The sequence below is a fragment of the Hyperoodon ampullatus genome (genome assembly GCF_949752795.1).
Source record: "Hyperoodon ampullatus genome assembly, chromosome: 2".
Classification (NCBI taxonomy): domain Eukaryota; kingdom Metazoa; phylum Chordata; class Mammalia; order Artiodactyla; family Ziphiidae; genus Hyperoodon; species Hyperoodon ampullatus.
In genome coordinates this window covers 155,717,635-155,732,835 of record NC_136915.1, presented here as the reverse complement: position 1 = coordinate 155,732,835, position 15,201 = coordinate 155,717,635, and the positions used below count along the sequence as shown (strand labels likewise).

At 39.2% G+C, this 15,201-nt stretch overlaps 1 protein-coding gene across 1 annotated transcript in view; it reads left to right on the top strand.

Annotated features, from left to right (window-relative positions):
- Positions 1 to 15,201, top strand: part of HMCN1 (hemicentin 1) — a gene marked incomplete at its 3' end in the record, with an annotated part of 531,222 nt that overhangs the window by 462,456 nt on the left and 53,565 nt on the right. Inside the window, exons 90-96 of the mRNA XM_079726768.1 lie at positions 411 to 581; positions 755 to 925; positions 1,561 to 1,731; positions 1,900 to 2,070; positions 13,003 to 13,152; positions 13,444 to 13,581; positions 14,741 to 14,862. Coding sequence (XP_079582894.1) covers positions 411 to 581; positions 755 to 925; positions 1,561 to 1,731; positions 1,900 to 2,070; positions 13,003 to 13,152; positions 13,444 to 13,581; positions 14,741 to 14,862 — 1,094 coding nt within the window. The remainder of the gene's footprint in view (positions 1 to 410; positions 582 to 754; positions 926 to 1,560; positions 1,732 to 1,899; positions 2,071 to 13,002; positions 13,153 to 13,443; positions 13,582 to 14,740; positions 14,863 to 15,201) is intronic.

The following is a 15,201-nucleotide window of genomic DNA, read 5'->3' as shown; positions in this document are numbered from 1 at the left end:
GTCCATAACCGCATCTAGATTTGTTATACAGCTTTGCTTCTTAGCTTCTGGTCCCTTCCACTTTCCCCAGAGCTTAGAGTACACTTAGCTAGGGTTAAAAGCTCAGATTTTATTTACATATAGTAGTTTGATTAAATTTAATTTTAATAAAATAGCCCCTTTGAATAATTTAAAGCATTTATTTTGGCATTAGGTAGCCTTCTGAATTTCCTGATAGACACTAATTCTCATGAAAATCTAACCAGGATGGGAAAGGAAGAACATCATTTGTTACGTTTCCTTTGGTTCAATTTCAATTATTTTAGATTCTGGGCTAATTTAACTCATTACTGAGTTATTTATTTGTATAATTTTGTTTTTTTAACAAACGTGGTTCTGTGACTTGAAACTATCTCTTGGGATGTTTGCAGTTCATGGAGCATGGAGTACTTGGCAGCCTTGGGGTACGTGCAGCATAAGTTGTGGGAAGGGTACCCAAACAAGAACAAGACTGTGCAATAACCCACCACCATCGTTTGATGGATCCTACTGTGATGGAGCAGAAACACAGATGCAAGTTTGCCATGAAAGACACTGTCCAGGTAAGATAAATACAATGTTTGTACGCTTAATAAATTAACATCTATCTCTGATCTAGGGAATATTTCAATAAGAATCAGTGTCAATAAGAACATCACTCAACCTGTCAATGCCCAGAGTTTAACTTGATCATTTTTAAGTAGTAACAGAGCACACATGTTTTTCTTTAACCCAGTTGATGGCAAGTGGGCCACTTGGACCAGTTGGAGTACCTGCACTGTGTCCTGTGGAGGAGGTGCCAGACAACGAACAAGGGACTGCTCTGATCCTGTTCCCCAGTATGGAGGCAACAAGTGTGAAGGGAGTGATGTGCAGAGTGATTTTTGCAATAGTGACTCTTGTCCAAGTGAGTGTTGGAAATAGTGAGTCAACATTATACTTTCTTAAGTTTCTTTATGGACTCAAGTCCGTAAAGTTATAATATAGTCTGTTACTTGATTTGTCTACCTCTGGTTTAGGATATCAAAATGTTGCATGGTTGCTATTTTGTCTAATACCATAGATGCCACTGATATATATGGGCAGGGGCTATGTCCTGTTTCACGTGCTCTATAGGACCAGCTGCAGAGGGCAGGGACTAGGGCACCCTTCCATGCTAACTGGTAATGATGTTGATTCTTTTATGAAGGCAGACAGGTGGCTCTCTGCCTTAATTTAGTCACCAAGCTAGAATTGTAGACCATAGCAGTATTTGAATTCACTGTATCCTGAATGTTATAGCTTGACTCCTCAGAGATCGTCTCTCATTCCTATCCTCCAGCTCCTGGAAGACTCTAAGGCTCAGTAAATGTAGGTTAAATGGAATTGCACAGTCACTGGAATGTATTCTGTTTCTAGTCAAACAAACAACCAAACCACCTGCCTTTGGAATTTGCTTATTTATAGACTTGTGTGTTTCTTTTCAGTTCCTGGAGAGAGTCTTTCCATATTTTTTGGATGAATGTCATTCTTTAGCACTTCTCCAATGGTTCTGTGTTGTAGCTCATGGTAACTGGAGTCCTTGGAGTGGCTGGGGAATGTGCAGCCGGACGTGTAATGGGGGGCAGACGCGGCGGTACCGCACATGTGATAACCCTCGTCCCTCCAATGGAGGAAGAGCTTGTGGGGGCCCAGACTCCCAGATCCAGAGATGCAACACTGACATATGCCCTGGTGAGCTTCCCGACTCCTGGCAGTAGAACAAGTAAAGCATTTCATTGGTGCCCATTGTAGTAGCCCATCATTTCAGATCTTAAAATGGAAGTTGTATAGGCAGAGTTACCCTAAGTGTAGGTTTTAAAACCTATTTGTTAATATCGACCATTCTATTCTTGTTCACAGTGGATGGAAGTTGGGGAAACTGGCATAGTTGGAGCTGGTGTTCTACCTCTTGTGGAGGAGGTGAAAAGACTCGAAAACGACAGTGTAACAATCCAGTACCATCCAAAAGTGGTCGCCCCTGCCTAGGAGATGCTACTCATGTATCCAGATGCAATATACAAGCATGCCCAGGTAAGCAACTAAGTTAGACTTTGGCAGGACCACATTTACAGACTTCCCACAAATTAAAGAAAGGTGTCACTCTGAGCCCTCAAATTACAAAACAGTGCCAACTCTGGGAGGAAGAAATAGGAAAAGTGCACTTTTTTTCCCACTTGTTGGTGCAGCTCTACACCAAAGTTCATGCTGGATTTTAGTCTCTGATTGCCCTCTTCCAGGCTTCCTTGTAAAAGGAAGTAGTCTGCACAGCCATATAGTAGTCCTGGGCTTGAGGGGTAAAGGGGCATGGAAGAGTGGGAAAGCCACGCTGAGATTCCAAGCGGAAAAATGAGGGTGGGGTAGAAACTGAATATCTAATAGAAATACACAATTGGAGGCTGTTCTTTCACAGATGAAATATGGAGAACATGAGTGTAGACAATAAAATAGGGCAAATTCAGCTCAAGGAAAAAGATTAGGGGGAGTTCAACTACCATATTTCAAGTCAGTCATGCAATATGGCTAGATATTGTAAGTGATGCAAAAATTCAGAAGGAACAAAGTCAGAATTCTAGAACTCATAGACCTTAAAAAGAGTTTATTGGACAGCTTCCCTGGTGGCGCAGTGGTTGAGAGTCTGCCTGCCGATGCAGGGGACACGGGTTCGTGCCCCGGTCCAGGAAGATCCCACATGCCACGGAGCGGCTGGGCCCGTGAGCCATGGCCTCTGAGCCTGCGCATCCGGAGCCTGTGTTCCGCAACGGGAGAGGCCACAACAGTGAGAGGCCCGCATACTGCAAAAAAAAAAACACAATTTATTGGAGTCCCAAGAAATGGTGGATAATACTAAGGGTACTTATCTCAAAGGACAGGCTTCCTAAGTGCTATAAGAAGACTAAAAAGAATATTTTCACATTGTTGAAATATTCAGATACCATTGGACTTTCCAAAGGTTTAAGGTTGCCTTAGAAATAAAATATCCCTGAAAATCAAGAAGGTCCATTTGGCAGAGTGAGAGAAAGGAGTTACATGAAAAGCTTTATAGGATGTAGGCATGCTGAAAGGGCAAGTATCTATCAGTCAGATGTCACCATATCTTTTTTTTTATATATATAAAAATACAATGAAGTTTTTAATTGATATTGTATCCTGAAATCTTGCTGAATTTGTCAGTTTATTTTTTAGTAGATTCCATGGAATTGTTTATATATAAGATCATGTCATCTTGAAATAGAGATAATTTTACTTCTTTTTCTTCCCAATGGATATGGCTTTTATTTCTTTTTCTTGCCTAACTGCCCTGGCTGGAAGGTCTCTTATAATGATGGATAGAGGTAATGAGAACAAATATCCTTATTTTTTCCTGATTAAGGAAGACAGCATCCTTTCTTTTACCATTAAGTATGATGTTAGCTGTGGGTTTTTTCATAGATGTTCTTTCACATGTGGAGGAAGTTCCTTTCAATTCATAGTTTGATGAATGATTTTATGATGAAAAGTGTTGATCTTGCCAAATATTTTTTCTGTGTCTAATGAGGTGAGCCTATGCTTTTCACTTATTAAATTCTGATATGATATATCACATTAATTAATTTTCGGATGTTGAACCAACTTTGCATTCATGCAATATTCCCACTTGGTCAGGGTGGTATTTTTTTAAATATATTGATGGATTCCAGTTGCTACAATTTTGTTGAGGGTTTTTACACCCATATTTGTAGGAGATATTGGTCTGTTGTTATCTTGTGATTTTCTTGGTTTTAGTATCAGAGTAATGCTGGCTTTATAAAAGGAGTTGGGAAATGTCTCTCTTTTTTTAAAAAAACACCTTTATTGGAGTACAACTGCTTTACAATGGTGTGTTAGTTTCTGTTTATAACAAAGTGAATCAGTTATACATATACATATGTTCCCATATCTCTTCCCTCTTGCGTCTCCCTCCCCCCCACCCTCCCTATCCCACCCCTCTAGGTGGTCAAAAACCACCTAGCTGATCTCCCTGTGCTATGCGGCTGCTTCCCACTAGCTATCTATTTTACGACGGTAGTGTATATAAGTCCATGCCACTCTCTCACTTTGTCACAGCTTACCCTTCCGCCTCCCCATATCCTCAAGTCCATTCCCTAGTAGGTCTGTGTCTTTATTCCCGCCTTACCCCTAGGTACTTCATGACCTTTTTTTTGTTTTGTTTTTTTAGATTCCATATTTATGTGTTAGCATACGGTATTTGTTTTTCTCTTTCTGACTTACTTCACTCCATATGACAGACTCTAGGTCCATCCACCTCACTACAAATAACTCAATTTCGTTTCTTTTTATGGCTGAGGAATATTCCATTGTATATATGTGCCACATCTTCTTTATCCATTCATCTGTTGATGGACACTTAGGTTGCTTCCATGTCCTGGTTATTGTAAATAGACCTGCAATGAACATTTTGGTACATGACTCTTTTTGGATTATGGTATTCTCAGGGTATATGCCCAGTAGTGGGATTGCTGGGTCGTATAGTAGTTCTATTTTTAGGTTTTCAAGGAACCTCCATATTGTTCTCCATAGTGGCTATATCAATTTACATACCCACCAACAGTGCAAGAGTGTTCCCTTTTCTCCACACCCTCTCCAGCATTTATTGTTTCTAGATTTTTTGATGATGGCCATTCTGACTGGTGTGAGATGATATCTCATTGTAGTTTTGATTTGCATTTCTCTAATGATTAATGATGTTGAGCATTCTTTCATGTGTTTGTTGGCAATCTGTGAATCTTCTTTGGAGAAATGTCTATTTAGGTCTTTTGCCCATTTTTGGATTGGGTTGTTTGTTTTTTTGTTATTGAGCTGCTTGTAAATTTTGGAGATTAATCCTTTGTCAGTTGCTTCATTTGCAAATATTTTCTCCCATTCTGAGGGTTCTCTTTTGGTCTCGTTTATGGTTTCCTTTGCTGTGCAAAAGCTTTGAAGTTTCATTGGGTCCCATTTGGTTATTTTTGTTTTTATTTCCATTTCTCTAGGAGGTGAGTCAAAAAGGATCTTGCTGTTATTTATGGCATAGAGCGTTCTGCCTATGTTTACCTCTAAGAGTTTGATAGTGTCTGGCCTTACATTTAGGTCTTTAATCCATTTTGAGTTTCATTTTGTGTATGGTGTTAGGGAATGTTCTAATTTCATACTTTTACATGTACCTGTCCAGTTTTCCCAGCACCCCTTATTGAAGAGGCTGTCTTTTCTCCACTGTATATTCTTGTGTCCTTTATCAAAGATAAGGTGACCATAATGTGTGGGTTTATCTCTGGGCTTTCTATCCTGTTCCACTGATCTATAGTTCTGTTTTTGTGCCACTACCATACTGTCTTGATTACTGTAGCTTTGTAGTATAGTCTGAAGTCAGGGAACCTGATTCCTGCAGCTCCGTTTTTCATTCTCAAGATTGCTTTGGCTATTCGGGGTCTTTTGTGTTTCCACACAAATTGTGAAATTTTTCGTTCTAGTTCTGTGAAAAATGCCAGTGGTAGTCTGATAGGGATTGCATTGAATCTGTAGATTGCTTTGGGTAGTAGAGTCATTTTCACAATGTTGATTCTTCCAAACCAAGAACATGGTATATCTCTCCATCTATTTGTATCATCTTTAACTTCTTTCATCAGTGTCTTATAATTTTCTGCATACAGGTCTTTTGTCTCCTTAGGTAGGTTTATTCCTAGATATTTTATTCTTTTTGTTTCAGTGGTAAATGGGAGTGTTTTCTTAATTTCACTTTCAGATTTTTCATTATTAGTGTATAAGAATGCCAGAGATTTCTGTGCATTAATTTTGTATCCTGCTACTTTACCAAATTCATTGATTAGCTCTAGTAGTTTTCTGGTAGCATCTTTAGGATTCTCTGTGTATACTATCATGTCATCTGCAAACAGTGACAGCTTTACTTCTTCTTTTCCAATTTGGATTCCTTTTATTTCTTATTCTTCTATGATTGCTGTGGCTAAAACTGCCAAAACTATGTTGAATAAGAGTGGTGAGAGTGGGCAACCTTGTCTTGTTCCTGAACTTAGTGGAAATGGTTTCAGTTTTTCACCATTGAGGATGATGTTGGCTGTGGGTTTGTCATATATGGCCTTTATTATGTTTAGGAAAGTTCCTTCTATGCCTACTTTCTGCAGGGTTTTTATCATAAATGGGTTTTGAATTTTGTCAAAAGCTTTCTCTGCATCTATTGAGATGATCATATGGTTTTTCTCCTTCAATTTGTTAATATGGTGTATCACGCTGATTGATTTGCATATATTGAAGAATCCTTGCATTCCTGGAATAAACCCCACTTGATTATGTTGTATGATCTTTCTAATGTGCTCTTGGATTCTGTTTGCTAGTATTTTGTTTAGCATTTTTGCATCTATGTTCATCAGCGATATTGGCCTGTAGTTTTCTTTCTTTGTGACATCTTTTTCTGGTTTTGGTATCAGCGTGATGGTGGATTTGTAGAATGAGTTTGGGAGTGTTCCTCCCTCTGCTATATTTTGGAAGAGTTTGAGAAGGATAGGTGTCAGCTCTTCTCTAAATGTTTGATAGAATTCGCCTGTGAAGCCATCTGGTCCTGGGCTTTTGTTTGTTGGAAGATTTTTAATCACAGTTTCAATTTCACTGCTTGTGATGGGTCTGTTCATATTATCTATTTCTTCCTGGTTCACTCTTGGCAGGTTGTGCATTTCTAAGAATTTGTCCATTTCTTCCAGGTTGTCCATTTTATTGGCATAGAGTTTCTTGTAGTAATCTCTCATGATCTTTTGTATTTCTGCAGTGTCAGTGGTTACTTCTCCTTTTTCATTTCTAATTCTATTGATTTGAGTCTTCTCCCTTTTTTTCTTGATGAGTCTGGCTAATGGTTTATCAATTTTGTTTATCTTGTCAAAGAACCAGATTTTAGTTTTATTGATCTTTGCTATCGTTTCCTTCATTTCTTTTTCATTTATTTCTGATCTGATCTTTATGATTTCTTTCCTTCTGCTAATGTTGGGGTATTTTTGTTCTTCTTTCTCTAATTGCTTTAGGTGCAAGGTTAGGTTGTTTATTCAAGATGTTTCCTGTTTCTTAAGGTTTCCTGTGTATTGCTATAAACTTCCCTCTTAGAACTGCTTTTGCTGCATCCCATAGGTTTTGGGTCGTCGTGTCTCCATTGTCATTTGTTTCTAGGTATTTTTTGATTTCCTCTTTGATTTCTTCAGTGATCACTTTGTTATTAAGTCGTGTACTGTCTAGCCTCCATGTGTTTGTATTTTTTACAGATGTTTTCCTGTAATTGATATCTAATCTCATAGGGTTATGGTCAGAAAAGATACTTGATACAATTTCAATTTTCTTAAAATTACCAAGGCTTGATTTGTGACCCAAGATATGATCTATCCTGGAGAATCTTCCATGAGCAGTTGAGAAAAATGTGTATTCTGTTGTTTTTGGATCGAATGTCCTATAAATATCAATTAAGTCCATCTTATTTAATGTATCACTTAAACCTTGTGTTTCCTTATTTATTTTCATTTTGGGTGATCTGTCCATTGATGAAAGTGGGGTGTTAAAGTCCCGTACTATGATTGTGTTACTGTCGATTTCCCCTTTTATGGCTGCTAGTATTTGCCTTATGTATTGAGGTGCTCCTGTGTTGGGTGCATAAATATTTACAATTGTTATATCTTCTTCTTAGATCCATCCCTTGATCATTATGTAGTGTCCTTCTTTGTCTCTTCTAGTAGTCTTTATTTTAAAGTCTATTTTGTCTGATATGAGAATTGCAACTCCAGCTTTCTTTTGATTTCCATTTGCATGGAATGTCTTTTTCCATCCCCTCACTTTCAGTCTGTATGTGTCCCTAGGTCTGAAGTGGGTCTCTTGTAGACAGCATATATACAGGTCTTGTTTTTGTATCCATTCAGCCAGTCTGTGTCTTTTGGTGGGAGCATTTAATCCATTTACATTTAAAGTAATTATCGATATGTATGTTCCTATTCCCATTTTCTTAATAGCTTTTGGTTTGTTATTCTAGGTCTTTTCCTTCTCTTGTGTTTCTTGCCTAGAGAAGTTCCTTTAGCATTTGTTATAAAGCTGGTTTGGTGGTGCTGAACTCTCTTAGCTTTTGCTTGTCTGTAAAGGTTTTAATTTCTCCATCAAATCTAAATGAGATCCTTGCTGGGTAGAGTAATCTTGCTTGTAAGTTTTTTCCTTTCATCACTTTAAATATGTCTTGCCACTCCCTTCTGGCTTGTAGAGTTTCTGCTGAAGGATCAGCTGTTAACCTTATTGGGATTCCCTTGTGTGTTATTTGTTGTTTTTCCCTTGCTGCTTTTAATATGTTTTCTTTGTATTTAATTTTTGATAATTTGATTAATATGTGTCTTGGCACGTTTCTCCTTGGATTTATCCTGTATGGGACTCTCTGTGCTTCCTGGACTTGATTAACTATTTCCTTTCCCATATTAGGGCAGTTTTCAACTATAATCTCTTCAAATATTTTCTCAGTCCCTTTCTTTTTCTCTTCTTCTTCTGGGACCCCTTTAATTCGAATCTTGGTGCATTTAATGTTGTCCCATAGGTCTCTGAGACTGTCTTCAGTTCTTTTCATTCTTTTTTCTTTATTCTGCTCTGCAGTAGTTATTTCCACTATTTTATCTTCCAGATCATTTATCCATTCTTCTGCCTCAGTTATTCTATTGATCCCTTCTAGAGTATTTTTAATTTCATTTATTGTGTTGTTCATTGTTGCTTCTTTCATCTTTAGTTCTTCTAGGTCCTTGTTAAATGTTTCTTGCATTTTCTCTATTCTATTTCCAAGACTTTGGATCATCTTTACTATCATTATTCTGAATTCTTTTTCAGGTAGACTGCCTATTTCCTCTTAATTTGTTAGGTCTGGTGGGTTTTTATCTTGCTCCCTCATCTGCTGTGTGTTTTTCTATCTTCTCATTTTGCTTATCTTACTGTGTTTGGGGTCTCCTTTTTGCAGGCTGCAGTTTCATAGTTCCCGTTGTTTTTGGTGTCTGTCCCCAGTGGCTTAAGTTGGTTCAGTGGGTTGTGTAGGCTTCCTTATAGAGGGGACTAGTGCCTGTGTTCTGGTGGATGAGGCTGGATGTTGTCTTTCTGGGGGGCAGGTCCACGTCTGGTGGTGTGTTTTGGGGTGTCTGTGGACTTACTATGATTTTAGGCAGCCTCTCTGCTAATGGATGGGGTTGTGTTCCTTTCTTGCTAGTTGTTTGGCACAGGGTGTCCAGCAATGTAGCTTACTGGTCGTTGAGTGTAGCTGTGTCTTGTTGTTGAGATGGAGATCTCTGGGAGATTTTCACCGTTTGATATTATGTGGAGTGGGGAGGTCTCTTGTGGACCAGTGTCCTGAACTTGGCTCTTGCATCTCATAGGCACATCCCTGATGCCTTGGTGGAGCACCAAGATCATGTCAGCCACACAGCTCAGTATCAAAGGGAGAAAAAGAAGAAAGAAAGAAAGAGAGAGAGAGAGAGAGAGAGAGAGAGAGGGAGAGAAAGAGAGAGAGAGAGAGAGGGAGAGAGAGAGAGAGAGAGAGAGAGAAAGAAAGAAAGGAAAAGAAAATAAGATAAAATAAAGTTATTAAAATAAAAAATGATTATTAAGAAAAAAAATGTTTTAAGTTAAAAAAAACAAAAAAAATGGATGGACAGAACCCTAGGACAAATGGTGAAAGCAAAGCTTTACAGACAAAATCTCACACAAAAGCATACACATACACACTCACAAAAAGAGAAAAAGGGGGAAAAAAAAAATATATATATATATATATATATATATCATTGCTCCCTAAGTCCACCTCCTCAATATAGGATGATTCGTTGTCTATTCAGGTATTCCACAGATGCAGGGTACCTCAAGTTGATTGTGGAGCTTTAATCTGCCTGCTCCTGAGGCTGCTGGGAGAGATTTCCCTTTCTCTTCTTTGTTTCGCACAGCTCCCGGGGTTCAGCTTTGGATTTGGTCCCGCCTCTGCGTATAGGTCGCCTGAGGGCTTCTGTACTATGCTCAGACAGGACGGGGTTAAAGGAGCAGCTGATTCGGGGGCTCTGGCTCACTCAGGCCGTGGCGAGGGAGGGGTATGGATGCGGGGCGAGCCTGCGGCGGCAGAGCCCAACATGACGTTGCACCAGCCTGAGGCGCTCCGTGCGTTCTACTGGGGAAGTTGTCCCTGGATCACGGGACCCTGGCAGTGACAGGCTGCACAGGCTCCCCGGAAGGGAGGTGTGGATAGTGACCTGTGCTCGCACACAGGCTTCTTGGTGGCTGCAGCAGCAGCCTTAGCGTCTCACGTCCGTCTCTGGAGCTCCTTTAAGCAGCGCTCTTAATCCCCTCTCCTCGTGCACCAGGAAACAAAGAGGGAAGAAAAAATGTCTTGCCTCTTCGGCAGCTCCAGACTTGTTCCCGGACTCCCTCCTGGCCAGCTGTGGTGCACTAGCCCCCTGCAGGCTGTGTTCACACAGCCAACCCCAGTCCTCTCCCTGGGATCCGACCGAAGCCCGAGCCTCAGCTCCCAGCCCCGCCCGCCCCGGCGGGTGAGCAGACAAGCCTCTCGGGCTGGGGAGTGCTGGTCGGCGCCGGTCCTCTGTGCGGGAATCTCTCCGCACCCCTGTTGCTTCGCTCTCCTCCTTGGCTCTGAAGCTTCCCCCCTCCGCCACCCGCAGTCTCCGCCCGCCAAGGGGCTTCCTAGTGTGTGGAAACCTTTCCTCCTTCACAGCTCCCTCCCACTGGTGCAGGTCCCGTCCCTATCCTTTTGTCTCTATTTATTCTTTTTTCTTTTGCCTTACCCAGGTACGTGGGGAGTTTCTTGCCTTTTGGGAGGTCTGAGATCTTCTGCCAGCGTTCAGTAGGTGTTCTGTAGGAGTTGTTCCACATGTAGATGTGTTTCTGATGTATCTGTGGGGAGGAAGGTGATCTCCACGTCTTACTCTTCCACCATCTTCCTGCCACCATATCTTCTTAACATGTCGCTGATTACCAAGGATGTTGAGGCTCTAACATGTAGGCATGGTGATAGGTCTCATTTCAGCTGAGACATTTTGTAGCTCAACCTCTCATGGTATCAGGGCCCCAGTGACAGAAGGAAGTCCAAATAGGCAGACAATTTGGATTACAGGGTCTGGCAGAGAGTTTGAAGGATCCCAACTAGGTAGACAGAACTAGGAGACGTCTGTGGAGCACTGGGATTCAGGTTCCTCTGAGAGACTAGAGAATCAAGGTCAAAATGGGAGGCCGTGCTCCTTCGTGATGATCCAGAGAGCTAAGTAAATTAGTGATCCTTCTACCCTTCTCTCGCCCTGCTTAGGACTAAGGATAAGAACAAATGTAGCCGACCAGGTCCTGACTGGCCCTCCTGTGTACTTTCCTGCATCATCTTGCTGCATGTTTCCTATCACTCACTAAGCTCGGTGCTCTTGGCTTCTCAGATGTGACAAGCCACCACCTCCCAAAAGGGTGACACATGCTGTTTCCTCTACAAGGAAAGCCCTTTTCCTGCCTTCCTTGACTTAGCTAAGACCTTAACTTTCTTCAGATCTTCAATTTATTTTTACCTCCTCAGACTTCCCTGAGTAGTGGATATCCTATTCATTACGATATACATTTCATTTTTACATTTATTTGTGGAATTCTAATTAATGTTTATCTCCCCTATTCAGACATAAGTGCTATGAAGGCAGGCTTCATGTTTTTTTTATTTTCTTTCTTACCATTCTATCCTCAGTATTTGATGAACAAATGAATATAATCCAGAACATCAAGGGTGAATCAATCTGAAAAAAATGTTTCCTCTCACTAGTAAAATAATGCAAATTAAAATGGTGAAACAGTTTACTTACTGACTTTTCTCAGACTGAATACAATTGTATTTCTCCCCAGTATATAATATATGAGAACAATATCTGAACCACCTAGCGATTGTTTTAAAATATATTCAATTAAAAGGCATATAATGAATATTTTTAAATTTAACTGTTAGCCTCTTCCCAGTACGTTTCCCTCTCTTGTCAAAGCATGTACTCCTTAACCACCAGTTCTGTGTTAGTAACCAATAATTTTGTTGAACAATGGAAAGAAAGCATAAAATTACTGTAGAGTTACTTTTAAAAGATTGTATGATTGTTTTTCAACATAATTGTCTTGGTATGAATTTTGCAACAATGTTAAAAGTACAATATTCTTCTCAAATTTTTCTCAAGTTAAATATTTTCCAATATATTTGTAATATGAAGAGCTTGGTAAGCCCTTGATCTGAAACTCAAGACGAACAATAACCCTTAGATACTTCACATTTATGTTGACAGTGACCTGTCACAAGATTTTGGAGCTGTTTTGTTGGCGATTCCTCCTTTCCCCTCCGTGTTCTCTTGAAGTAGGCAATAGATGAAAGAATATGTGTTTTGATGACAAGCAGATCTGTGTTCATATCCTCACTCTACTGCCTCTTAGCTGGGTAATCATGGGAAAAGTCACTTGATTTCTCTGAACTTTATTTTCCTAGTCTGCAAACTGTGGCTATTTAAAACTACCTTATAGGATGTTTGCTAGAATTTAAACAGTTAATACATATTAAGTGCTTACTGTAGCACACATGACATGCTCAGTAAACTCTCATTATTATCATCATTTCATCACCATCACCAAATACATACTTTATTTTGGCTTTGGGACTGGGTGCCGAATGAATTCTTTGGATTGTGAAATAATACTATGATGTACATAGATTGGAAGGATCTTAGATTTATATGGGTTGATGAGTGTTACATGAGAGTAGAATGTTTTGAAAGCTTATTTATTTCACTCTTAAATTCAGATGTCATATGATCTTTTAAATGTTTGAGAGAAGACTTGGAGCATCTTTGAATACTGGCTTTCTTTTCTCCCATGTAATGTTGATGAAATTGTTTCCTTATCCAAGAATGTTTTTTATTCCCACAATAGGTGGGCCCCAGCGAGCCAGAGGAAGTGTTATTGGAAGTATTAATGATGTCAAATTTGGAATTGCTTTCCTTAATGCCACGGTAACAGATAGCCCAAACTCTGATACCAGAATAATACATGCCAGAATTACCAATGTACCTCGCAGTCTCGGTAAGTCTCTTTTCTTACAAAAGTTGTTAATAAGCCTGTTTTTAAAAACATATTTTTCTTTTTCATCTATTATTAAAATTTCTAGATGATGCTACTATTATATGATCAGTGTAATAGTCCTTAGTTTTATCCCAGTGGTAAACACTTAAAGACACATGAGATACTGATATTTATTTTGTTGTTGTTATTCAAGTTTATTTAGGATTCATCCTTTTAAGTAACATGCTATGAATAATAATAATGGACTGTAAATATTTTGCTCTGATATCTTATTTATCCCTTTTTCTCTAGGTCCAGCAATGAGAAAGATAATTTCCATTCTAAATCCCATTTATTGGACAACGGCAAAAGAAATAGGAGAAGCAGTCAATGGCTTTACCCTCACCAATGCAGTCTTCAAGAGAGAAACCCAAGTGGAATTTGCAACTGGTTAGTACCAGCTGAACTTATTATTCTATTACTATTTTAAAATATGATTGCTTTAAATGTTGATGGTTAAGAAAAATACATTATATGTTCCCACAGAATAATTTCAAAGTTTTGTTGCCATCTTAGCATAAATGATATAAAAGCAAGTTTATATTTTCCTATGAACTTTTACTGACGTGGGTCTATAAGAGGCCATGTGTTTTCAAATAGTATAGTGATTTTTATAGTCTAAAAGCTTTTTTTTCATCATCTTTCCTGTATCTGTTCTCTTTAAATCCTTAGAGAGGATTTGAAGGGCAAACAGAGCAGGAAGATAAGCCATTGCTAATATTAAAGGCTTTTGTCTATGAACCTGAGAGTCAATTAGGGTATCTCATAGGGATTCTTTAATCAAAAAAATGGAAATAAAAACAAGCAAATCTAAACACTTTTCGCTTTATCCTTAGTCTTAATGAATACATATTAGCAATTCATGGCCCTTTCCAAGGGTCTACAGCTTTTTATAGACCTCCATTTCTAGCATCTTCGAAGGTGGTCAGCTCAGCAGCAGTGATCTTTAAGAAAGAAGGGCTGAGGGAGGGCATAGCTTTAATAAGCCCAGAAGACATGTGGGTCTCTGTATGGCAATCCACTTACGAAGATGCCCCTTTGCTACTTCTTATTTTTCTTTAAGCATTTTAAAAATATTTATTTGGCTGTGCCAGGTCTTAGTTGTGGCACATGGGATATCCCACACGCAGCAATGAAGATCCCCTTTGCAACTTCTTAAAGCATCCGAAAGAACAAAGCCCTGGGGCCAGACTTGTGGCTATTGCCAGTCTGCCTGGTCAAGCTTTCTGTGCCTTCTCACAGGCAAGCGATCCATTTTTGTAGAACTGCCTTTCTTTTGCTTGTGAGTTAAAAGTGTGGAATCCTTCACCTAATCATAGGCTACATTTTTGCCACAAAAAAAGAGATTTTAGAATCAACTTAATTCTATCAACCTAAGTCTTTAATTTGGGGACTAAGTGCTAATTTAATTCTCTTATGATCTGTGTTTAATCGAGTTTGAAGTACAATAACATAGCTGAACTGGTATATAAAGTAAATCTGCTCTGTGCTTACACAAACCATATATATATATATATTGCTATTGAAATGAACGAATTCTAATTCCTAGGAGAAATCTTGCGGATGACTCACGTTGCCCGGGGCTTGGATCCCGATGGAGCTTTGCTGGTAGATATCGTTGTGAGTGGCTATGTCCTGCAGCTGCAGTCACCTGCTGAAGTCACTGTGAAGGTAAAATGCTAGGATAACTTGCCTTCACTGTTTATTGGAGTAACAATAAGAGTAGGAGTTAAAGATCATAAAAAGAGTGCAGAAAACTTGTGTAGTTTCCCTTGTTCACTTTGGGGAGTAAATGTCTAAACCACTGAAGTTAGGAATGGCTATCTGGTCTTTGTTTAAAAATCTTTACGGACAAGTCTTTATAAGCTCTTAGTAGTTTTATTACCCTGCTTATCAGTACCAAGATCACAGCTTTGTTGATTTAAGCCATTTGTTTAACTTTCTGTAGACAAAGAGAATAGTAATTCTTGCATAAAAGTTTTTGTAGCCCATCCATAGAAGTATTCCAGA